Source organism: Poecilia latipinna, unplaced genomic scaffold (genome assembly GCF_001443285.1).
Source record: "Poecilia latipinna isolate Pla-1442-1.1 unplaced genomic scaffold, P_latipinna-1.0 Scaffold981, whole genome shotgun sequence".
NCBI classification, from domain to species: Eukaryota; Metazoa; Chordata; class Actinopteri; order Cyprinodontiformes; family Poeciliidae; genus Poecilia; species Poecilia latipinna.
This window is the reverse complement of record NW_015113597.1, coordinates 183,961-208,422: the sequence shown is the minus strand read 5'-3', so window position 1 is coordinate 208,422 and position 24,462 is coordinate 183,961. Positions and strand designations below refer to the sequence as shown.

At 37.2% G+C, this 24,462-nt stretch overlaps 4 protein-coding genes across 7 annotated transcripts; 2 read left to right on the top strand and 2 right to left on the bottom strand.

Annotated features, from left to right (window-relative positions):
- The first annotated feature begins 6,759 nt into the window (after window positions 1-6,759).
- Window positions 6,760-9,034, top strand: mpg (N-methylpurine DNA glycosylase). The gene is made up of 3 exons (XM_015050265.1): window positions 6,760-7,177; window positions 7,996-8,200; window positions 8,453-9,034. The coding sequence occupies exons 1-3, from the start codon at window positions 6,905-6,907 to the stop codon at window positions 8,845-8,847; spliced, it is 873 nt and encodes a 290-aa protein (XP_014905751.1). The 5' UTR covers window positions 6,760-6,904; the 3' UTR covers window positions 8,848-9,034.
- A 119-nt stretch (window positions 9,035-9,153) lies between these two features.
- On the bottom strand, window positions 9,154-19,385 carry nprl3 (NPR3-like, GATOR1 complex subunit). 4 transcript variants are annotated; one of them, XR_001427143.1, is made up of 15 exons: window positions 18,975-19,385; window positions 18,135-18,204; window positions 17,055-17,093; window positions 16,267-16,399; window positions 14,477-14,551; window positions 13,699-13,852; window positions 13,466-13,547; window positions 13,228-13,365; window positions 12,643-12,799; window positions 12,129-12,235; window positions 11,901-12,030; window positions 10,913-11,102; window positions 10,633-10,825; window positions 9,694-9,945; window positions 9,154-9,606 (listed from the first exon to the last, which is right to left on the bottom strand). XR_001427143.1 is itself a non-coding variant. In XM_015050262.1 (14 exons), exons 1-14 carry the CDS (start codon window positions 19,168-19,170, stop codon window positions 9,780-9,782), a joined length of 1,830 nt encoding a protein of 609 aa, XP_014905748.1. In that variant the 5' UTR covers window positions 19,171-19,385; the 3' UTR covers window positions 9,154-9,779. The 4 variants fall into 4 exon arrangements, 3 of the variants coding, with proteins under 3 accessions (XP_014905748.1, XP_014905749.1, XP_014905750.1); XM_015050262.1 differs by having other exon boundaries at window positions 9,154-9,945; XM_015050263.1 differs by having other exon boundaries at window positions 9,154-9,945; window positions 13,466-13,544; window positions 18,975-19,384.
- Window positions 19,386-20,244: 859 nt separating this feature from the next.
- Window positions 20,245-21,166, bottom strand: LOC106958391 (hemoglobin subunit beta-A-like). Its single transcript, XM_015050266.1, has 3 exons — window positions 20,994-21,166; window positions 20,619-20,841; window positions 20,245-20,495 (listed from the first exon to the last, which is right to left on the bottom strand). Exons 1-3 carry the CDS (start codon window positions 21,083-21,085, stop codon window positions 20,364-20,366), a joined length of 447 nt encoding a protein of 148 aa, XP_014905752.1. The 5' UTR covers window positions 21,086-21,166; the 3' UTR covers window positions 20,245-20,363.
- Window positions 21,167-23,139: 1,973 nt separating this feature from the next.
- LOC106958392 (hemoglobin subunit alpha-A) lies at window positions 23,140-23,977 on the top strand. Its single transcript, XM_015050267.1, has 3 exons — window positions 23,140-23,290; window positions 23,397-23,604; window positions 23,715-23,977. The coding sequence occupies exons 1-3, from the start codon at window positions 23,196-23,198 to the stop codon at window positions 23,841-23,843; spliced, it is 432 nt and encodes a 143-aa protein (XP_014905753.1). The 5' UTR covers window positions 23,140-23,195; the 3' UTR covers window positions 23,844-23,977.
- The last annotated feature ends 485 nt before the right edge of the window (window positions 23,978-24,462 follow it).

Below are 24,462 nucleotides of genomic sequence, written 5' to 3'. Positions count from 1 at the left end.
AGAAACAGTTTATCCTCTTCATAAAGGGTTCCTGCTTTTGTTGGAAAAAAAAAAAAAAAAAAAAAAAAACTCCAGAGCGATTTATGTGAGCTACACAGATGCGTCTCAATCAGTTAGAATATCATCTCAAAGTCAATTTAGGTCAGGAATTCATTGCACACAAAGAAATATGTGTCAAGCGTTACAGCCAACGATAGCCCTAAAATTACCTTGAAATTTAATTTAAATATTGCTGGAGAAGGACAAAAAAAAAAAAAAGAGAGTGATGTGATGTTGTTGCTTGTAATATCATGGGGGGGGGGAACTGCAGTTGTCCAGCTGACAACTGGGAGAGGAAACCTTTTGTTGGCTTTAAGAAGCCATAGCGCTGTATCCAAACATATCTAGGGAAAGTTTGGTGGAAGGAAAAAATGTTTCTGAAACAAAAGGCTACAGAATTTGGAGAATTGTAGCTTGAGTCAACAAAGGACCACACCACTGTATTCAGGACCTGGCCTACAACTGTTGTACTTATTGAGGTAAACCATCCCTGAATCAGAGACAATGTCAGAACTATTAAAAAAAAAGAATGGGCAGAACTGGTTGAGACATACCACAAAGTAACTGCCACAAGTGTTTAACTCCATAACATCCTAATGAAACATTAAAAGTATTTTGTATCTGTGAAAGAACAAACACTTTTGCAACACCTGCAGGTTACAGGGACAAGAATTGGAAAAATAAAAGCTTAAAGAATATGCATAAATCATTTGTTAAAATTACTTACGCTTAGGCTGTTGGCTTGAACAAAAAAAAATTGTACTGTTAATATTATCTTAAATAATATATATTATCTTAATTTGACATGTTTCCCAGACAGGATGGAAATATCAGTGACATAGTTTGACTTGTGCAGAGCAGCTGCCTTTTCCCCATGATCAAAACAACATTCTGCAGAGCAAACAATGTAAGGTTGGGGGAGGAAGAGTCTTTTCACTCCTCACAGGCCTGCTACACCCAAACAATCTTTTGTTTCATGGTGAAATAATTCCTTCATATACAGTCATGTCCGCAGGGCTCTCATATCCTCTGAGTGTGGGGTTTGATGTTTGAAAACAGGCTGCCCAGTACAGCTGACCACAGCAACATTTCGCTTCACACACTTGATTTCAAGTGGGGGTGAGGGGGTGGATGTATGGATAATTCTTTCTACTTTTACCTCCATATGTCACATCAAATTATATAACTTTTGTAAGTTCAGTGTAGAAATCTGCTCATTAATGGCTCAATGAATTAACTCACACTAAAAGGTAGATTCAAGCGTCATGTTTTTTTTTGAGCAAGTATAAGTGTGGCACAGTTAAAACTGTTATTTTTTCCACTGTGTCACTTTCAAAAGTTTTCCACCAATTTGTATGAGACTGCAATAAATTACTTTAATGTTTGGATCTTAATATCTTCAAGACATGAATTGAAGATGCATAAATGCTTAATATTGACTTCAAACTGGAAAAAAAACATAAAACTGTTTACCTCCTTATTAAGTTTAGAGTATAGCTCTATATATTGTCTTAGACCTGGCTGGATCTTCACAATCCTCCATGTTTCAGTTTCATTTTAATTATTTAGAGGAAACTCTAAAATGTATGCAAAATAGCTTAAGGGCACAAATCACATATGCTCTCAAATGCCTCTTAAAACTATATTTCGGCAGGTATGCAATTGAGTGGGTGTAAAATGAATAACTGTTTGTTACTTATTCAAACAATTTAAAAGACTATGAGAGATTTATTACTAAAAACATTTTTATGGTTCAGGCCTCTTCATGGAATTTGTCCACATGACTCAGTGATGATGAGCATAACATCACATGCTCGTGGATTTTGCTCAATGCTGCATTTTAGCAAAGATTACACAGTAGAATTTCACAGAATCCAGTAAGTAAAACAACAATGGAGCCTCCACATTCTGCTTACTACCCTAATACCACATGACCCTTGAGTATTTGTTGATGCCAACGTGCAAAACTGGACTTTAGCGCAATTTGATTTCAATGCTCTGTTGTAGGAGCAAAAAGCCAGCTGTAGCCGTGTGCTGAATTTAAGTGTCTTCGAAAGCGAAGATTTGACTTGGGAGAACAAGATTCCTCTGCAGCAGCAGTAACACACCCTGCTGCTCCATTTAATAAAAAGCCCATTTGAGTGCATTCCATCAGTGAAAGCTCAGATTCACCTGGGAATTGTCTTCAGGAGGGAGGCGGATGCTAAGAAGCAGAGGCTTGAGGTGTTGACAAGGGGCTCTTAAGTGTGAAAATCTACATGGTCGCATTAGTTAGACTCTTTCTCATATAATTAGGCAAATTAAAATAAAATAAATAAAACTTTAGGTTACACTTAATTTGGTATGTTATTCCTATTTAGTAGCACACATTTTAGCTTCATTTCATACAAATTGTAAAATTGAAAAAAAAAAAAAACACCACTGTTATGTAGTTCATTGTATTTAGATGTACTATCTGGTGTAACACGTACATGTAGTTAATGAATTAACATATTTGGAATAATCTGAGAAAGTATGTAAGACACAATAAATATTATTGTTGGTATTTTGGCAATGCATGAAAAAATAGAATACATTTCATATTAGAAGTAGATATTTTTTATTACATTAGTACATTTGAGATTACATTTTTGCTGCTTCTTAATAATAAAATGTAACATGTGCTGCATGATTGTTAACTGTTTATGTGACGCATGTGGGCATCGTGTGTTTACATCGTAGCATTTGGCATGAACTGATAATGTGCTAGCTTTTTAAAGGGGATTGCAATTTTTATATGGGATAGTTTAACCATCCAAATTAAGCATCAGGGGAAAGGGAGCAGGGGAGCAACACAGGAAGAAGAGATTAAGTAGTTTTCTTCTCAGCTCAACCACAGATTGTAGATATTGATCCGTACTTTTTTTTACACAGTTTGAATGGAAGTGATTTAAATAGGACTTTCTTTCTTTTGTAATTTTCTAACCTTTATATGTCAACATACATTATTTTATTCTGTCAACAGAAAGACACTTATGAGTGAAAGATGTAGAAATAAACAGAGTTAGAAGAATTTTCTTCACTGCACTGGAACAATGATAGATTACATTTGTTTGCTTTTAATTATGCTAAATCTATGATGTAATTCTATTATGTAGGACATTATCATTCTTTCTCGTAGTACATTCCTTTTACAGGAATTAACTGTGTGGTTCAGATTTTGTAACTTTTCCTCCACAGCTCTCTTCCCAGAAGAACAATCTGGTGCAAGAAGCTTTTTTTTTTTTTTTTTTTTACTGCTAAGTGTTTGAAACATGAGTTTACTCGCTATTCAAATTATGCTAAGCAAAAATAATGTAAATTAAATGAATGTGTCATATATTTTTGTCATATATTTTTAACTGTGCTGCATGTACTTATCTGTGTAAGGAATACTTAGTGGCCGACAGGGAGTCCCTGATTGATAAACCATGAAGCGAGTAATTAATGGTGAAGTTTCCCATGAGACTGCAGAGGGTTAAAGCTGGGTCAAAGGCAGCATTACGGAAGCTGTGAAGGACCTGTCAGAGCTCCCACGTCCCCCTGAAGGCCCATCAGTCAATCGCAGATAAAAGAGCTGAGTGAAAGGATAATGTTTAACCAAAAGAGCCATGTCAGACGGTCCATAAACTACTTCCTTTTGCTGACAGACAACACAAGAAACACAAGCCTTTCTGGAATAAGAACAGAGATTTTTTTTTTGTTGCTCATGTAAGAGTGACATGGTATAAAGAGGTTAATGATGACCCCCTTAATCAGTGTGAAACACCAAAAAGAGACACAACTCTAAGTTGTTAGCACAGATCATAACACCCATGTGTCATGAAGAACAAAACATTATATATTTTGGAAAACGCAACAAATTGATGCTGATAGTAAAAGAATAAGGAGGTTAAATAAAGTTCATGGTTGATTTTATCTCCCTTGTTTCATTGATAAGAGCAGAGAAACCTCAACCTGGCTCAGCATCCACAGGCGTGACTTGAGACAGGAAACTGTTATCAGCGATGGTTGATGGGTTACTGGACTGGAGTAGGTTAAATCAATAAAGCAAACTGCTCAAAGGTGTTTTTCTTTTATTAAATGATCTACTAAAGCAGCCTAGGCCTTTCACTTTGAAAAGTATTCCACATGACATCTTCATTAATGCACTGTGTAAGTTTAAAACAAACAAATGAACAGAAACAGAAATGTATCTAACTGAAAAAAAAACAAGCTTCCAAACTCTCAAGCTAAATAAATATGCCTGTAAATATATGCAATTTATGTATGCACTCCAGATTAACAGTCTACATTCGGTCCAAATTATGTGGCGAGTTAAAGGTTATGGGCACAACATTCAAGATGTGGACAAAGACAAGCCTGTTTCCTTATAGACATGTCTTTGTTGAGTAGGTGCGTGAAATGGATCGAGTCATATTTCCATCTCCCAGAGAGACTCCAACCAGTTGTGCAGCACACATAAAATGGCTGCAGCAAACAAGGAAGGAGAGTCTTGAATCATTAATTATCATCAATTATTAATCTCATCACATATAATTGGGCTCCTGGGGTCTAACATGCTCTTAGTTAACAAAGAATTAAATACAGCCAGCCACTTGAAGACAACACATGAAAACATCCAATACATAACAGGTGTACAGAAAATATTTGTTATTGTTTTATTTATGCAAACTACAAAAAAAAATATTGCTTTAAAATATATATATATATTTTTAAATATACCTTCAACAATATCAAGATGTTGGATTTTACAAGTAACATTCTTTAAGATAGATAGATACTTTGTTATATAATCAAATATACAATCTATATAGTATAAGATACAGTTAATATCATAATTTTATTAATAATCTTAGCTGAAGCAAATCAAATATTTAATTTCTTTAAAATTAAAAATAAACTGAAGAATGTAAAAAAATATTAAAAAAAAACCCCCAAAAAACTTTCTAGATATGACCTTATTTTGATTCTATCTCTGACTCGTGTTTTAGTGAGATAATTTTAGTCGGGCAGCTTTCTGCCCTTCCATCTGCACAAGCAGACGAGTTTCTTGAGTTTCTCCTCAGCATCACAGCCAATGAGGAGCCTGCAGGAGATGAAAGCAAACCAGAATGCCTAAAGCGTTGCCAAAATGTTTCTGCTAAGATTATCGATGGCAGCTTCCCAGGCGACGGCCTTCCCTCGTCTACCAGCCTGAACAAAGTCAACAATCCATGTGAAAAGACTTGGACCTTTCCAAGTTTTTCTTTCTGGAATGTATCCTTTAAAACTCAGTGCATGTTATTAAGCTTCATTAATCTGAAGTGCTTTGTCTGGTAATTCATTTAATAGCATCATTTGTCAATTTTGAAAAGAATTTTATGAGCAGCTCAAATATATCATAATTTTCAACTTACTATACACATTATCACATATAGCATTATGCAAAGGTATATGCTTGGTAAAAATTTATAAAAATAATTTGGAGTTGTTACAATATATTAGAAAACAGATGAAAGCTGAATGTGTATAACTATTTTTGAGCTCAAGCAATCAGGAAAAGACTTGGGAATATGAACTAATACTGTGCAGAAAGATCTGCGGCAGCATGCTGCCAACACTTAGCACAGCAGGCAGAGGAACATCAGAACCACAGGGAGGCTGGAGGAATGTTTCTGTGGTGCAAAGCTTCTGCTGTAGAGTCCAAAAGAGGTGGTATTAATAAAACTATTTTTCAAATTCAGACTGGTAGTCTACAGAGGGTATGAGAGTTGGAGCTTCTATAAATCATTTTGGTGCTGTGAAATGCTTCACCAACCTTGTGCAGCTCAAAAAAAAAAAAACTTAATCAAAGAGTTATGGATGTGTTTATAATATATAGGGTAATGAGATTTGTTTCCTTATTTTGCTGTGTGGAATTCAGTATCTATCTAAAAGAAGCTTTTAAAAATATTTCTTGCCAATTTCTACTCTCTTGAGCTCTCTACTGCCACCATTTTTCAAGTTGGACTTTCCTCATGAAACTCTACTCTGTGGCACAGCCATGTCACACACAATTAGTGTTCCTGAGAGCCACATGGATCCACACTGCTTGGGGCCAAATAGGCGCCATCCATTTCCTAGGCACAGGCAGCGGAGAACATGATATCTGTCTCATCATTAGTTGAATGAAGATAGAAAAAAGACTGCTCAGCAAGAAAAAATTGCAGTGCTTTCCGAAATATATGTAATTTTTTTTTCTTTTTCCCAGAAATGCAAACTAATGGAGACATTCTATTTTAGGTAGTAATTAAACTGGTGTGATGTGCTGGAATTATGATAGGAGTCAATTCTTCTCTAAATGAGTTTGTTTTGTAAACAATGTCAAAACAGGCTCATACCAACCAGTTGAAAAGCATAGCAAAGAAGAACAGAACTTTAAAAGAGGACTGCACAGACATGTACTTAGCCTTTTTGTGCTTTAACTTTGCCTTTTTTAATACATATGTTGTGGTATGCAGTGAAGTATGAAAAGACACGCTTTGATTAATAGTAAAACTGTATGTACTTATTGACATTTTTTCCAACCATTAAAAAAAAAAAGGCTAGCTCAATAGTTTTTAACCTATTGGCTGTGTTTTAACCCAAACCCAGCGAAATGATTCAGATTCCAAAAAAGAGCTGCAATTTCCATCAGATGTTGACCTAAATTCGTGAGCGGTCCCTTTAAGAGACACATATTTACTTCCTGAACGTCACAGCAAATGTAGCCTTCATGACAACCGGTGGTAAAATTAATGTTTTGAAATACGTAAAGACATTGAGTGTGCAAACAAACGTGTCGTAGAGACATGTAAACTCAAAGCTCGCTGTAACATGAGCAAAGATGATGGCAGGAAGAAAAAGAAAGGTCCAAGACTTGGCAGTGGCTACTGCTGCACACACAGAGTCGGGCTTGCCGTTGCGTAGAAACCAGACTGAACCGAACTGTGGAGCGTCTCCTGCCAAGCTGAAGAGCCAACCACTTCTGTGTGAATCTGTTCAAAGTCTCGAGCCGGAGCGAAGCCATTATTTCAACAACAACGAGCCTCAGCGCAGACTGGGGCAGGACTTTTTCAATCAGCCCTGCATCAGTTTGGCTAAAGCATTCCTCGGCAAGGTACCCTTGAAATCTGTCTTTAAATTTACATATTTAAGGTGTGTCTTTACATCAGTCTTTCTAAAGTAGCTCAGCAATTTTTAGAAGCCGCAGTATTCGTCTAAATGGGAAGTAAAAACCACATTTCATTACTGTCTAATAAAAATAAACGTCTTCTCTAATCTATTATCGGCAATACCCTCACCTACAACATCACTAGGCCCAATTGTCCTGACAGCTAAACAGCAGAGTGGGTCGGGTTGCCTTACAATGTGGGGGCAGATTTGCTCTATAAAACAGGGAGAACAGAATGTTCTATTACATTAAAGCTACGGTGCAGAACATCTAGTTCAGGCACCAAACATAACGGGCCTGATAATTACAAATAGACAAAGATGATAAGCATGAATCATAGACCAAACGTCAAAACTCAATTATCTTAGTGTCAATTTATAACCTAATTGTAAGGTGGAACCTGAAAGCATGTAAGCGCGGCACCCAGAAGGTGAACATGCTGAAACATCAGGGGTTGTGCAAGACATACATTATGCAGCTTTGTGCATCAAGGGGAAATAAATACTTGGAAAGGAGCCCCACTTTATGGAAGTTGTGTAAAGCAATCCTGAAATATTTTAAGATACATATTTCAACTTACTTTTACACAGCCTCCTAAACAACTTCTTCTTTTATGCCTGCATTTTATAATTAGTGTTATCTATGACATTTGCTAGAATATATCTTGTCATGCGACCAGATCAGTTCAGTGTTTTTTTTTTAACTCTTTAGCTTTAAAAGATAAAATTTCAGTTGCTATTATAAAATTAGACTTTTCCGTGCAGGTGCTGGTCCGCAGGCGTGCAGATGGCTCCGAGCTTCGTGGGAGAATAGTGGAAACTGAGGCATATCTCGGAGGGGAGGACAAAGCCTCTCACTCAGCAGGGGGCAAACGCACCGAGAGGAACACGGCCATGTTCATGAAGCCCGGCACAATCTACGTGTATCCGATCTATGGGATCTACCTCTGCATGAATGTGTCCAGTGAAGTTACAGACACTACCCACCAATGGCACAACGTGCCCTATCCACATTTTGCAATGTCTGCATATGCAAATATGACGTGAAAAAGGTTTCAGAGAGCCTTTTTCCGTTTCATTGTGTTTAGGTCGACTCTGTATTTATCTAACATTAAAGCAAGTCAGCAGTTTTTGCTCTTCGTTACTGGTTAGTAGAGAGCAAAGGAAGGAAACAAAGCAGAGCCTTGCTGACTGATGCAGATTGTGTGCTGTGTTTATTCAGGGGAGGGTGCTGCCGTGCTGCTGCGCTCTCTGGAGCCCCTGCAGGGCCAGCCTGCGATGAGGGAGCTGAGAGCGGCTCGACGCAAAGAGGGAGCCTGGCAACTGAAGGACAAAGAGCTCTGCAACGGGCCCTCGAAGCTGTGCCAGGCTCTAAATATACCTCGCTGTTTTGACCGGAGAGACTTGGCTTCTGACACCGAGGTGTGGCTCGAGGACGATCAAAACACAAGTCCCCCAAAACCCCAGGATATAGTTTCAGCTCCGCGCGTCGGTATCGAGTCCCACGGGGAGTGGGCTAAGAAACCGTGGCGCTTTTATCTGCGGGGGCATCCCTGTGTTAGTGTGGTGAACAAAGAAGCAGAGAGACGGTCTCTGTCTGGAAAAGAAACAGTGTAGATCCATGAAATGTGCAAAAAAAGAACAAAATCAACCTGAGGAAAAAAAAAGACTTGAGTGTTTTAAGCTGCTTTTCTATGTGTTCCCTTTTTTAAACTTGGAAATAATAAAGTCTTGTCCATTTTGTCTTGTGGAGGTATGCTACATAATACATTAGAAGGAGAAAAAATAAAACTTTAAGAGAATGGTAAAGGGAATAAAGTCTGGAAATACTCCCCTCCTCCCCCATACTTATTAAAATACTTTTCTGAACCTCATCTTTAAAGTTATTAGCAGTTCTGGGACCAATTTAACAACATTCCAATCTCATTTTTTAAATGATAAAACTTTATTTCCCAGTTTGTAAGTTTATTTTGAAATGCAGTTTATTGAAGCAAAGTTGTACAGTAATGTAAAAGATTAGACCTGACTGAGTTTATTAAAAAAAAAAAAGTCTGTCTCATATAATTCCATCTGTTTTCCAATAAGCACTCACTCAGGGGAAATGTTCCTCTCAGTGATTTTTACAGATGTTTTGAAAGCTCCTTCCCATCCAACCTGAGCCTGTGCAAAAACGAGCTGTTTGCTGTTAAGACTCTTCATCTTTTATTTTCACTCTGCAGTCTTTCCATCTCCACCTTTGGGATGTCTAAAGTGAGGTAGCTGGAGGCCTGGAACGATCAGTGCTCTGTGTGCACTTCTCAAGCCGGCACGGGCGATTGTGTCAGTCTCCCAGCGCGCCAGTGCTTCCACTTTTCACAGTGAACCCATAAGGCATGTCTGGCATGTATAAAATAATTTAATACTGTAAACAAAGGTTTGGCTCAAATGTAAAAAATATACTCTATATTTTGTAACTCCTCACACACTAATGCCGTCACGTCAGTCAGCCGCAGAGCCTCCGTGGTCCTGAGCACGTTGCAGGTGAACCAGTGGGTGGGCAGTCACACTGTCTACTCCATGGGAGACTGAAAAATAGAAATAATAGGATCTTCGTGGTTCGTCACAATGAGGACGCTGCGGAACTTGTCGAACAGCGTCTTGAGCTGCGATCGCCTCATGTTCTCGTTGTACATGATTTCTTCCAGGTGGTGATGTCCCCGAAAATAGTGCAGCAGCCTAAAAAGCAGTTTGACGCACGATGAGATTATTTTAATAGCAGGAACTTTTTTCTCAGTCAGCAGCAGTTTGTAGGCTCTTGCGAAAAGATACAAAGCATTAACTTTGATCATGAGAATTTAAATGCTCAGTTGAAGTTATCCCAAACGTGAATCTTTATCAACTAAATGACAACAACTCTGGTGTGCAAGATCTGAATAGACACAATCTTTACATTACGGACTAAGGCAAAGTAAGCATTTTCAGTGACTATGTAAAAGACGGTCCACACTGCAAAAACACAAAATCTAACCAACTATATATGGTCTAGTTTCTAGTGCAAGGTAAAACTAACTTACAAGTAATTTTTCAGCAAAATACAAGAGCTTGTTTTAAGTAAATAATTTCTGAACCTTCATTAAATAAAGTACCAGTACTGGCACTTAAGTGAAGTGAAATAGTCTGCCCGTAGAACTACTACTTTCACATCCATATTAAGGAATTATTGACCTAAGATAAGCTCATATTTCTTACAGAAAAAAATATTTGTAAGTTACTTTTGTCTTATTTCAAGTATACTAAAATATTTGCACTAGAACCTAGACCAAACATACTTAGTAAGAACTTGTGTTTTTGCAGTGTGGCTAAAAAACATGAAATGCTTATACATTAAAAAAAGAAAAAAACTTAAAGAAAAAGCCTAATTACCTGGCAAACATCCGCAGATCCTCTGGATTTTGCGCGGCCGGGATGTTCAGAATAACCTGCCTCTCATGCTCCGACAGGCTTGCCAGGAGTGTTTCTGTCATCCTTTTATTCAGAGGAGAGTCACCGCCGGGCAGCAGCTCAGCGCTGGAATTCTCCATACTGGGACTGGTTAGGGTCATGTCGTCACTGCTGGCTGCAAATATGAAGGAAGTGGTCAGTGACTTCTTATTTATCCGTGAGAGCAGAGAAGGGAGCGGTGATGTTGACGGTCGGGTCTTACTTGGAGAACCGAAACTGAGAGCGCTCGGGGTGCTGAGACTGCGGCCTCCGACCCGCGCGGCCAGTGGAAGCTCTTCATCCTTGGGTGTAGGCTCATCTTCACTGGGTGGTATTAAAAGGCAAACATAAGTGTGCAGCTGGATGAGCAGGCGGCGCTGGAGCATCCACACCACCATCTGGATGAGCTGGGCCTGTAGAGAAGCAGCAGAGCAAAACAAGACACTGAGTTATTGAGGAAATTAGAATAAACGGTGCAGTGGATCGCAGATAATGTGCTTCAGAAAATTATATGAGTAAGTATTCTAGTGATTACAATGCAGAGTCTTAACTTACAGTAAAATCCTAAAGACCTCTGATTTGACTTACCATTTGCCTTCAAATGTGCATCAAAACTATAAAGCTGCTTCCATTAGAAGAATATTTATGCAAATATATTGATATGTATTTCTCAAGTGTTTATTTTTATGTAGAAAACTGATTATGCCAACAGTAAAATATTTTTTGTATCAGTTATCCATCATCTGCACATAATAAACGATCAATACTGATCAATACATTATGTAGACCTGCAATCTACATAATGGCCAACAGAGGGCGCGTTTCGTGGAGGAAAATGTTACAGTACAGGTTTAAAAATCGCGAAATGACTCATCAGTTTCAATCACGTGTGTTGAGGCAGGAAGGAACAAGTCTAAAACAAGCAGAAGAGTGTCAAAAATAACACAAACATCATGAGCTAACAAACAAGTAGCCCATGTCACTAAAGTCATGTCTATTTATTAGTTTTATTAGTCTGCCTTCAGGGGAGGGGTGCTTAGTTTAATTCAGAGATCATGCCTGGCCCATTTTCCCTGTAAATAATCAAAAATATTAATAAACAATTTTAAACCATTTATTTTTTTAAAGCAATTCTTTGTTTGCATCTATGTCATATATATCAATTTCCATACACAATGAACAGTATTTTACAATTTAAGCGATTATCCTACCTCCTGTGCAGGGGCTTCCAGGGGGTTTCTGAATTCGGCCAGTGAGACCGGTAGAGAGAACTTGGCCAACATGGAGGGCAGATCGTGGCCAGAAAACTGCTGAGCGAATTGCTTAGCCAAAGCGGAGTATCTGGTCAGGGAGGAAGAACAAACATTGCTACTTAATACAGTCCCTGTCTGGCTCTGATATGTTTGATCAAGTCTTAAGAGAAGATTTCACACACTTACAGAGAGATGTTGGCATGAGGAGACAGCATGTAGACGTTATTCTCACAAAGAGGAAAGATGATGATCGCCTTGCCCCAGTAAACCAAGTGGGCAGCAATTTGGAAGATCTGAGTGGGAAAAAAACAGTAAAAATAATGATAAACTACAAGGTCTGATTAGAAACCCTGAACACTGAAAAAGTGATATAAAAAGAGGAAAAAAAACGTTTGCATGAATATTTTGCATTCTGCATATTCACCACTAGATGGCAGTAAGTAGCTAAATATACAACACACACTGGGTGCATTTATTTTATGAAATGCATTTTAGTGGTAACTCACACTAACCACGTGAAGAAGCTTCTTTAAACCCAAAGTATTTCTTTAAAGTTTCAGTTGTGACTTGTTTTTGCTTTTTAAAATTCTATTACTGTATATACACTCTATGTGTGCAACCGAATGCACATTATAAGAAATGGCAAAAGAATTGTAGTCCCTAAATTGAAAAAGCATGATATCAGAGCGATGCTGTGCACCTGAAGTAAGGCCAGGTCAGCGTCCTGGGCGAGCTGCTGCAGGTTTTTCACCGCTGAGCAGATCTTTATCAGGCGCACCATCGCAGGCGAACAGTCCAGAGGAAGTTGATCCAACAGCGCCTTCTCACTTTCTAACAACAACAGGGCATGATAGGGCCTACAGGGTCATAAAAAACCAAATTACTTTTCAAAACTCTCTACAAAATCTTCACTTTGTATTTTATTCCTATTTTACTTTAAAAAGGCATTAAAATGAGAGGTTATTCAAAACAACAGCCTTTTTTTAAAGCTGCCTATAGGTGGCAGTGTGGCCCACAGAATATATTTCAATGAATTGATGGAGCTTAAAAAAAAGTGGGGCGCACAAATCAACTACACCTGAAAAAGACTAACTTCTCATAAAAACTTAAAAAAATATTTTTGAAATGTGTAGTAATTAAAGCACTAAAAGAATTTTCAACTTTATTTGACACAGAGCAATTTTCCTGTGTAATTTATAACAAATTAAGTCTGTTCGTGCACACTGATAGTAACATTAAATATCGTTTCTAATACAGAACAGGGTGTATAAAATATTAAATTTACCTGATGGCCTTCAGACTGCGCTCTAATGCCTCTGGGGGGATGTAGTTCCCACCGACCCTGTGGATCTTATGAGGCAAGCAGAAGCTGACCTCCAGCCAGTTGTTGATATGTAGTCGTACCACACCTGTTGTACAGAGGCTGAAAAATCATGAATATTATAATTAACTTGATGACAAAGTGGATTTGCTCAACACTTTGAGAAAAGCAACAAAGCAGATGAAATTATTTAGCTTCCCACCTGTCGTAGGCCTCCTTTAAGTCCCTGGCTAGCTTACATTTTGGAAGAATTTGTCTAAATGGAGACTGCGGGGTTCCGTCTGCTAACATCAGCAGAGAGGAAACATAGACATGAGACAAAACAATGAGACATGGAATAAAAACTAAAAAAAGAACATAATTATAATTCAAAATTGGAAAGTTTGATTGAGTCAAAGCTTTAGAGAAGGTGTGAATAGTGAGAGAATATCTCACTCTCCGTCGTGGTGGTGATCTCGTCTTGCAAGGAAAGCATCAGCTTGGCTTCTCTGGTCAGGTACTGGCAGCGGCGCTCCTCATGCTGAAGGGCTATGGCGATGCGCCGAGACAGGTTGTGCATGCAGCTGATCACTGACGGATCGGCGTTTGCCTGGAGATGCAAACGGACAAGCAGAACATGTCATTTTTATGTTTGAAGTTTTAACTAATTACATCCAATTTCTCTTTTGTGTTGCTTATGTGACTGGAAAACATTTTCAGACTGAAAGGCCACTGAAAGTAGAAAAGCAATACACATTTAAAAAATTTTTTTTTAAAAAGCATTTCTAGAATTATAAAGTACTTCTGCTTCTTTTTTAAGTGTGTTTACAGCACAGTAAAGTAAGCTGCAGAGCAGATAGTATGGAAAAGCATGACAGAGCAACTTTTCGCCTCTTCTGAGCCTTCCCGGGACTTGCAGAGAATCATGACTCAGCATGGGCAGGAACCGGGCTGGGCCTTGCTGAGCAGCATGATTAAGCAGAACAAACCGCCCTCTCCTCCCAGAGTTCTCATGCTGTCACTGATAACTGAGCGTTATCAAACACACACAACCCCTCCCGTTCAAGGAATACCGCGATTAACAGAAAACTAACTTTAAACGTCCCACCCACAGTCAGCTAAAATATTTTTAAAAAGACTTGATAAAAATAAGAACATGAAAAGCCATATTATTATTTTCAATTTTCAACACAATATTTTTCATCTCGAAATATTTTACTAAAGATTTCCTTACCCTTAGGGCAAAAACAACGTTAAACAAGATCATCGTAGGCATTTCTCTCTTAGGCGAGGGATCTGTTTTGGAAACCTGAAATGACAAAAAGCCATGTCTCTAGAAAGTCCATAAAATTAAGCTTTTCCCCCCAAAAAATTCATCTATTTTTTTTGTTAAAATTTAACTAAAATTTTTAAACTAAGCAAACAAGAGCAACTTTTAAGTATTTCATTATTACAAATAAATAAAATTTTCTTTAACCAAATTTATGTTTACATTTACTGAATAACGTCACAAAAAAGACAAAAATAACATAAAATAGAAAAAGATGCTATGATATCAAATTTTTTTTAAATTTATTTTCAAACGAAGAAGAATACGTAGAAACCCAGATTGCAAATATACAAAGACGGGTATAGACAAAACAGAAACATTTGTGAAAAAAATTGCCGGATTTTTTAAAATAGTGAAAACATTTTCTTTCTGTTAACAAAAGACAATTGAAAAAAAAGCCCGCATCAGATGTTAAAAATAAAAATTGAACTAAAACCCTAGTTCAATTCAAGGGATTATTTCATCACATTAAAGTGCATCGAAAGCTCCTCCAGTTGTTTCCAGATGCCAAAGTCTACAAAACGCTATTGAGAGCTCCAAATGTATCAAACACAGAGAAATCATGATCTTTTCTGCATATAGGAGAGCTTTGTGCTGCTCAGTTTTCTTTTGCCTCGTCATCATTGCCAGTAAAACAGTAAAGATCTCAACAACACAGGCTGTTCAGAAAAATACAGTAGGGGGAGATGATCTCTGATCTCTGGGCATTAGAAAACAAACCACACTGTGGTATGAGAGCTGAAGCAGAACTTTCAACTCTGCTTCAACTAACACATGTCTTATGGTCAAGTACTGGAGAAAGCAAAGGAAGCAATTTTGCAGCTATGACAGAAAGAAATATGAAAAAAAAAACTGACTTAGATTTTCTTCAGTTTTGTTTTGTTTATTAGTATTTCTTATGGAAATGTTGCGCCATGTGAGGTCACTAAATTTACCCTAAAAAGCATGGAGCTACTAAATAACGAGTGAAAATCACAGTGGATTTAATCTAGGAAGAGTATACTTAAGACAACAATAATTACAGTAATTACAAGCACTGAGGGGTCAAAGGATGCATTAGAGAGAGCAGAAGCTGTGAATTTATCCAAATGTAGTAAGATTTCATTAGTAGGCCTGCGTGACCATTTATATTCAGCATTTTGTACAAATATTGACATATTGAAAGCTGACCTTCTTCACTTTAATGTCAATGTATCACAGAAACATGCATTTTCTGGTAACATTTTAAATGAAAAATAAACTGTTTTTAACCAGTAAGCTGTTTTAAACTGCAGTGGCGGAGAGTTGTGCTTAGATTTTTAAGCTGTAAGTAGCTATAAACAGACTTGGAACTAAAAATGTAAAATGTAACTCCTGAAATGTTACCAATGCCAGATCATCATTTTTGTCAGAAAAAAAACAAAAATCAATACAAACATGTCCTGAAAACGATAAAATCGTATTTAGACAAGAATGGCTTATTAGAGATGCAGCTGAAGGCAGAAAGGAGATGTTTAGACAAAAGCTCTGTGAAACGTAGACCTTGAAATTAGCACATAAATTAAATGCTAATAGTGGTAATGAAGACGGTTAAAACCAAGAAAACCTTAATTTTCTCAATTATAGTTTTGTTTAATTGAGAAAACCCTAATTCAGTTTTCTCAATTAAAGTGTGAAAACCTTGATTCTTTGCTTCACCGACTATTGTTTCCTACCTGGATGAGGGGAGAATGCTGCAGAAGAGTCGGGTGACCCACAAATCGAACATTGTCTATCTTGAGTTCAAACTTCTTTCCACACATATCGTTCTTGGTGGCCAGGATGGTGGCCAGGATGCTATCAGAAAACCTCGAGGAAGGAGAAACAAACTCAGTGAAAAACCTCGCAAACTGGGAGCAGCCGAGACGAGTGAAAAAAGCTCAGATTATCTGGCTATAATCCTCTTATTCCTGTTTATAGGATGGATTTGACTTAAAATAATTCAATAATTATAATAATAATAAAATCTAATTTGGCTACTGTGAGGTAAGGAAAAGAAGAGGTTTACCAGCAGAAAATAGTGAATGATACATGAATGAGAAATGTGACAAACTCATGCTGGTTTGACTGATGTAACTCATGCTGCAGTCAAAGGGGATACAAATTAAGGTGTTAACTTTCAGAAAAAAAAAAAAAAATTAAACACAATATGGACCTTTTCCATATTATCAGCACCATCATTTTAAAAAGCAATGAAAGATATTATTCAAACTGCTGTAACTGATTTGAATTTCATCCTTATTTGCTAAGTCTACATGCTGTGAATTATCAGCGTACATTTAGACCGATGATTTTAGTGCAAGCATGATTCATCTTCTGTACATCATTAAAAAGGAACGGCACAGAGATCGGGATTGGAGATTGATACAGGGCACAAAAACAGGAAAGATGGGGTGAAATAAAAGGACAGGGGGGGGAGGTGATCTAGGGGAAGGAGAGGTGGTTCAGAATGTTTCGGTCTTACCCTGCTACCAACTGTTCGTCAGTTAGAGGACATTGCTCCCTGAAATGGGATTTGGGCCCCCAAAAAAGAAGAACAAAAAAAAAAAGCAAACAAAAGGAAAGATGCAACACACAGTTGGGCTAAATGCAGAAAATGGACATTAAAACAACCCCAAAAAACATGTGACACAGTGATGTAAACATGCTGCTCTGCAGGTTGAGTTAAGTACATCTCGCATACAGAGAAATAGGTATGCTAGTAGTGGACATTGCACTTGATATGGTGAATTTACAATATCAAATGATAATCAAATTTATGCTATTGCAGTTGCTGTTGAATTTTTTTTTTCCACATAAATATGTTTCTCACTCATCTTCACTCTTTTCCATCATCATGTTATGCCCATCTGTGATCCATAAAATCTCCATTGTTTTAGGGCATCAATAGCAGTGAAGTATCCCCCCCCCCCAAATGTCCAAATACATTATCGGCATGCAGAGTCTGAATGCCTTGCACTTGAAATATAGCAGCAAATCAAATAGTGTACCTAGCCAATCCTGTTCAATTGTGAAATTGTACACACTGACACTTAAATGTCAACTACGATTAAATATATTGTTCAGTTTTAAACTGAAGGACAGAAATGAAGATATTCATCTTCCTGCTCATTAAAGGGTTTCTGGTTTTTTTTATCTAATTATCTATTATCTCTTGAAATAGTCTCAGGTACAGATATTAGTTATCTACTAGAAAATAAGTTACATGGACAGTTATGCCTGTAGTTTACAACTATATCTCCACAGACTGAGCTGTTCAATATTTATTAAGGTGTTCAAACCAACAAAAATGACAAGCTGATATCACCATCTGTAAAGTGACAGCACAATAAAAATGAATAAAACAGACACTATAAAGATTTATGGGTTAGGTCCTGTGACTAGCAGGCACAGTCAAACAACAGCTGAAAATGTAACATTTAGACTCATGAAGTGATGAAATTACATTTTCAACATTACATTTTCAGATAAACATGCACAGAATGTTCATTTACTAGTATTTTTATTTTTTTTTTTTGAAGAAAATGTAGAAAAAACTATTCACCTTGAATCACCATCCGGATCTTCCAGAACATCCCCAGTGGTGTTCAGTGCATATGGATTACGCTGTTTTGCTAAAGACAGATTAAAGTATACAAGTAAAAAACAACAACAACAAAAAAAACTTTTTTTTTTCCTTTTTATAAGCTAAAAGATAATTGCAGAACAATTACTTAACTAATGTAGCATTAACAGTCTAAAAATCTGTCAAATAAGCTTTACAAATAGTTTACTAAATCCCAGACTATTGCTATAAATGTGTCAAAAAATGTAAATAAAGATTTTTAGCAACACTTACAACTCAAGATGGCTCAATAAAATAACAGTGTGATTGTATCAGGATGCTGCCCTGTCAGAAAAACCTACACACACCTCATGACTCAATAACTTGCATAATCATCTTTTTTCATTGTCTGTATGATTTTATCTTGGGGAATTTTGAGGTTCTATTCTTTGCATTGTTTTAGTTTATTATATTTTGTGGGGATGTTTCATTCTGCACCAGTCTTATGTTATTAAGACACCACAACAAATCAATATCTTCCAGGTCTGGAAAATCACAACATTCAGGTTCAGGTTTCCTTTTGTATTTGAGATTATTGGCCTATGAGTGAAGCTGTCAGATTGACTCACATCAATCTGACAGATTCAATTCAGTGGAATCTGAATTGAATTAAACATTTGACAAGCTAGACTGCACAGTGGTGCAGTTTGAAGCACTGTTGCTTTACAGCAGAAGTGTCGTGGGTTCAACTACAAGACATATTCACTATCAGTAGTGTACGGCTGCAAATCGATAAACATGACAGTCATTGTTTGAGTTCATGTCAATGCAGAAACCTACCTGAGAGAGAAGACGGACAATCAGCTGCTCTTTGAAAAGGATACCGAAATAGAAGTTTGTTCCCTCTACTCCCAGAACTAACCAGGATGACGCTTATAGGACTGGTTTTATCCCCGCTTTTATGTCTGTTGTTTTGTGACTGACTGTATAGGGAGTTTCTGTCATCTGGTGACTCGGCCGACGGGCTTAGCATCATGTTAGCATTCTAAAAGTGTCCGCTAGCTTGATTTAGCTACAGCTCCTATCACCGTTAATGTGTGCAATAAAGAAATAAAGGTAACGATAACGGGAAAACTTTACAATTAACTTAGAAGCCTACATAAAATTGCGCAAGAATCTTCTAAAGATGTTGTTGACATTGTTGTGTGTTGCCTTGAGAAATGCCCGGCTGGAAACATTAACTCGGTTTTAAGTTCCAACCTGCTTCTAAGGGTGCAGCATACTTCTTATGTCTGCTGACGAAATTCTTTAAAAAACAATACAAACAAAACAAAACAAAACAACAACAACAACAAAACAATATTTGAGAGACAAAATTCCCAACTCAGTTACTCGGCGAACTAAAATAATACCCAAATACAAAAACTAATAACTAGGTAATGGCGGGATCAGTGTTTCCGCTAGATGGCGCTATTCCCAGATAGCGTTTATTTCTAACTTTTCCAACAAGAAGAAATTGTCGATGAATAAAGACTATCTAGAAAATCATTACTTAAACGGAACGATTAATTATACTGTATGTGCAAAATAGGTCAAGAGCCATATACTATTTTGAAAATGTACTTTGACATTTTGATATTTTTTATGTGACGTGTGTAATGCTTTGTTTTGTGTTAGCACTCATGTTGACCTGCAATATGTTTGGAGGATTATCATTAATTTCAGTTTGCCACGCCCTTTTACATCAAACGATCAAGTCTATGTTCTGTAGTTTTCATAGCCCAATTTACTAAAAATCTTAAATTATCATTGAATAAAATATATTTCCTTGATCATGTGAAGAAATTATATAGATATATTTAACCCATTGCACTTTCTCAGACTGATATGTGTTTTAGCAAGTAACTTGAGTGGCACAGGCATATTCCTTCATTTTCTTTCATAAAATGTGTAATCAATTAATTGGGGCGGACTTCCAAAGATAATTATTTTCTATTGAATCTGCATATGTACTTCAACTGAAAAAAATATTTAATAAATAAACAGACTGCAAAGCAGTTAAGTAAAATTGAAAGCTACTTTAAACAAGCAATATTGAACAGAACCATAAACTTTGATTTTCAGATTTTATTTGGAGTTTGCAACAGCTTCCAACCAGCAAATGGTGCTTTTTTAGAAACTTTACAAAAACTGTTCCATGTTAAAGACTGTTGCGTGCTTTATTTTTGCTTAGTGGTATTGTCTTCCCAGGGCGGAGACCACCACAGCCAGGAACTTCTGCCAGGCCTCCTGGAAACCAGGTGTGAAGACAGTGGGGCCAAATTTGGCGGCCACAACCACTGAGATGCATTCAGCAAGAGTCTGAAATGAAAAAAAGTAGTGCAAGGATGTTATTACCGATTAGATAAAAACATTAAAACTTGTTTTCCACCAAAGGAGCTTTGATAAAAAACTCAATGACGAGTGAGTTTACAACAACCGTACCCTGAAGTTGTCGGGATCCACATGCAGCTTCTCAGAGTGCATGACGCTCAGCTTGGCATAGGCATTCTTGATGTTGTCCATGTTCTTCACTGCAGTTTCCAGTCCACTCATCACAGTTTTTCCATGCTGAGCCACTTTGGCATTTCCGACAATGGCAGCATAGGTGGACAGGTTTCCGAAGGCTCCAAAATGCCTCTGAGTCCAGGGATACACAACCAGAAGCCTGGTTTGAGAGACAAATTTTAAAGGTTAATACTGAATTAAAACATGTGAAACTGAATTCAGTGGCCTGGGCATGCTACCAGCTGATTTCAAGAACGTGTTAAACCTGAAGAAGGAGATGGATAAATAAATGAAAATTTTATGAAGGGTCACCTGATCAGAGCTTGTTGTCCAATCTCACCCACGTCAATTTGTCCCCACAGAGTTGTGATGGCCTGGCGCTCAGCATCTGTCCACTCGACCATGGTGATGAGCTAAATTTGTCTTTATGCCACAGAAAATAATTAAATGCCTCGGGACACAACCCTTTTGAGGATGATAGTCTTACAGCTTTTTATTAATTTCCCAGTGCCACTCCTCTCTGTTTAGGAGGCATCTGATTGGACAAAAGTGAGTGCCATGTTGGGTTATACCCTTAACAATTTCGATATGATCATCAGCTGCCTTTCTAGAAAAGGTTGATAAGAAGAAAATAAACATAAATGCTTTTTATAATCATGGGTAATTATATATGTAATATTTTATGCAATTTTTTGTTTTTTTTGTTTTATGTGTTGCAGCTCTTTTAATAACATCCAAACAAGAAAAATAACAAAATCTAATGGAAGAGTACAGATTCCATAGCATGTATGTTGTACAGCTATACAGAACAATATTTTAGCTTAAGAAGCTTGACATTGTGTATGTTTTGATTATTTAAACAACCTAAGTGCAACTATATGAGAAAAGGGTCTGGGTAATTCTAACTATAAAATATTTTGGAAATTATGTCGGTGGATACATGGAAAAAGAAATGCTAATAACAAATAGCATGCTTTCCTCATCATCGATGTACAGAGCAGAACGAATGAGACATCAAAAGTTTATCAATGAAACAACTTGCTCCAGTGAAAGCGATAAGATGGTCTCTTCACCGCCGCTCTGAGGGTTCAGTAGTTTTGATGGGTTGGTTATCATTTAATTCAGATGACCGCACCCATTTATATCAAACCATGCACTTTTAGAGAAGCCATATTAATCAGCAATAGCGTTTCTAACACTTGTAGGGATGTCACTGAGTAAATAACTTACCGCTCCCAATAAACTGTAGAACCCTTAATGTCAAAAGGTAAAAGTAACCTGTCAAGGTATATCTTTCAGCTGTATGAGGCTCTGAACCCTCTTTTCATACACATACATATAAGTTATTTCGGTAACATTTTATTTGAAGTGGTGTGCATAAGACTGACATGACACTGTCATAAACATGACATAACACCTGTCATGAACATGAAGGAGTCTTTATTAATGTCTATGACAGTTGTCATGAAGTGTCAGTTGGTAAATAATGACACTTTTAATGCAAAGTTGCTCTAAAAGTTGCATTAAAAGTCCATTAAAAGTGCCAACTTTGCATTAAATTGTCATTATTTACAAAATCACGCAAAGTTGGCACTTTTAATGGACTTTTAATGCAACTTTTAGAGCAACTTTGCATTAAAAGTGTCATTATTTACCGAATGACACTTCATGACAACAGTCATAGACGTTCATAAAGACTTCTTCATGTTCATGACAGGTGTTACGTCAGTCTTTTGCACACCCCTTCAAATAAAGTGCTACCATTATTTCTATTACTGGACAGAAATGACTGATGTAGGCCATATTCTTCCTTGCATTTCTTTAATCAACCCATCACTGATTTTGGAATTTAACTGAATTGTGTTTCTACTAAATCTGACAAAAGACAAGTAGACGGGTCGTTGACAAAAACTCAGAAACTGTTCCCACAAAGGGCCTGAAAGCTGTCACATTCACTTTCTCTCCAAACATATATTTTTTTTATCGTTGTGTAGATAAAAGAAGAGCAGCTAGAAAGGAATGCTGGTACCTGAAATCTAGATAAAAAATTGCAAAGTCTCTAGAATAGATGTTTCTTTTTTTCTCTAATGAATGAAACCAATTCATTAAATGCAGTTATGTCTGTCTTATGTTTCTTCAATTGCTTCTCTAAATGTCTTTGGAATACCTTCAAATTATCTATTGGAATTGTCCTCGTAATATGCAACATTTCATCTATGTGGACTTGTATTTTTTCTTGGATGTGAATTTGAAAAATTAAAATTCAAAATACACTTTTTTTTAAATGAAATAAAATATTGACAGACATTTGGTCAAAGACAGGGAGTGGTTATCTTTTATCTCAAGAATTATAGAAACTTCTGGTAATTTCTGCCAAAGAGGAGGGGTCTACATTTGATAGAGGGCGTGGTGCATTCTGGCTTGATATAAAACAAAGACAGTTATAAGTCGCCACTACCAGCAATTTCATAGCAGAGTTTCTTTTCTTTCAACTTGGAAACTAAAAAGGCAGAAATGAGTCTCTCTGGAAAGGACAAGACTGTGGTGAAGGCTTTCTGGGACAAAGTGGCCCCTAAAACTGCCGAGATCGGAGGCGAGGCCCTCGGCAGGTGGGTTTTCTCTCTTATTGTCATTTTTGTTAAATTTTTCAACCATGAATGGTTAAATGTTTTATTCTTTAATCTGGATTAACTTAATCTCATGTGTATTTTCTAGGATGCTGACCTCATACCCGCAAACCAAGACCTACTTTTCACACTGGTCTGATCTGAGCCCAGAGTCTGCACAGGTGAAGAAGCATGGTGCCACCATCATGGGAGCTATTGGGGACGCCATTGGAAAGATCGATGACCTGCAAGGTGCCCTGTCCAAGCTCAGCGAGCTGCATGCCTTCAAGCTCAGAGTGGACCCTGCTAACTTCAGGGTGGGTAAAAGTTGTTAAGTTAAAAGTTAAAGCAACGTCAACATTTAAAAAGCTTCACGGACAATCGTAACATGCCCCCTTTAACGCGTTGTTTGTTTCTCATGCAATAGATCCTCGCTCACAACATCATCCTGGTGCTGGCCATGTACTACCCTGCTGACTTCACCCCTGAGGTCCATGTCTCCATTGACAAGTTCCTGCAGAACCTGGCCTTGGCCCTGTCTGAGAAATACCGCTAAGATCCAGCCTCTCGGAGGGGGGATCGACTGCACAAAAAAACTGCATGTCATCCAAAAGAAAAATTCAACAACACCTTTGAATTCAAAAGGTTGGCTGAATAAATTAAAGATACAATAAATGTCCACAAAAGCTGTGTCTTTTTTTTGTTGTCTTTTGCACCTCACTTCTAAAGGCAATGGTTTCCTGACCTTCACACAAAAGAATATAAGAGTAATTATGTCAAGTTGTAGAAATAAGAAATTAAACACTGAGAACAAACAATGTAAATTTAAACTAAATAAAGTCAAGAACTGGTGACATATATATATATATATATATATATATATATATATATATATATATATATATATATATATATATATATATATATATATATATATATATATATATTGCCTCTATTGCCTCTATTGCCTCTATTGCTCTACCAGAGCAATAGAGGCTCAGATCTACCACACCAGACAAGCCCAAGATGTAGACTGTGCAAGGAGGCTGTATGCTGGCAGGGAAAGCGTACATGGAACGGCATAGTGTACAGAAATATCTGTGCAGATGTTCCCACCCGCGGAGGGTGAGAAGGGAGTTTTTATTTTATTTTATAACCAAAATAACGATTTTACC

What these genes read in the sequence shown, in the direction of transcription:
- mpg (XM_015050265.1), top strand. Translation starts at nt 6,905, where the DNA reads ATGATGGCAGGAAGAAAAAGAAAGGTCCAAGACTTGGCAGTGGCTACT. An exon ending in CTAAAGCATTCCTCGGCAAG is followed by an intron (nt 7,178 to 7,995) that starts GTACCCTTGAAA and finishes TTTTCCGTGCAG; the next exon opens with GTGCTGGTCCGCAGGCGTGC. An exon ending in CATGAATGTGTCCAGTGAAG is followed by an intron (nt 8,201 to 8,452) that starts TTACAGACACTA and finishes GTGTTTATTCAG; the next exon opens with GGGAGGGTGCTGCCGTGCTG.
- nprl3 (XM_015050262.1), bottom strand. Translation starts at nt 19,170, where the DNA reads ATGATGCTAAGCCCGTCGGCCGAGTCACCAGATGACAGAAACTCCCTA. An exon ending in AGCATTCTCCCCTCATCCAG is followed by an intron (nt 14,552 to 16,266) that starts GTAGGAAACAAT and finishes TTGTCATTTCAG; the next exon opens with GTTTCCAAAACAGATCCCTC. An exon ending in CGCAGTCTGAAGGCCATCAG is followed by an intron (nt 12,800 to 13,227) that starts GTAAATTTAATA and finishes ATGACCCTGTAG; the next exon opens with GCCCTATCATGCCCTGTTGT.
- LOC106958391 (XM_015050266.1), bottom strand. Translation starts at nt 21,085, where the DNA reads ATGGTCGAGTGGACAGATGCTGAGCGCCAGGCCATCACAACTCTGTGG. An exon ending in GGACAACAAGCTCTGATCAG is followed by an intron (nt 20,842 to 20,993) that starts GTGACCCTTCAT and finishes CTCTCAAACCAG; the next exon opens with GCTTCTGGTTGTGTATCCCT. An exon ending in TGGATCCCGACAACTTCAGG is followed by an intron (nt 20,496 to 20,618) that starts GTACGGTTGTTG and finishes TTTTCATTTCAG; the next exon opens with ACTCTTGCTGAATGCATCTC.
- LOC106958392 (XM_015050267.1), top strand. Translation starts at nt 23,196, where the DNA reads ATGAGTCTCTCTGGAAAGGACAAGACTGTGGTGAAGGCTTTCTGGGAC. An exon ending in GGAGGCGAGGCCCTCGGCAG is followed by an intron (nt 23,291 to 23,396) that starts GTGGGTTTTCTC and finishes TGTATTTTCTAG; the next exon opens with GATGCTGACCTCATACCCGC. An exon ending in TGGACCCTGCTAACTTCAGG is followed by an intron (nt 23,605 to 23,714) that starts GTGGGTAAAAGT and finishes CTCATGCAATAG; the next exon opens with ATCCTCGCTCACAACATCAT.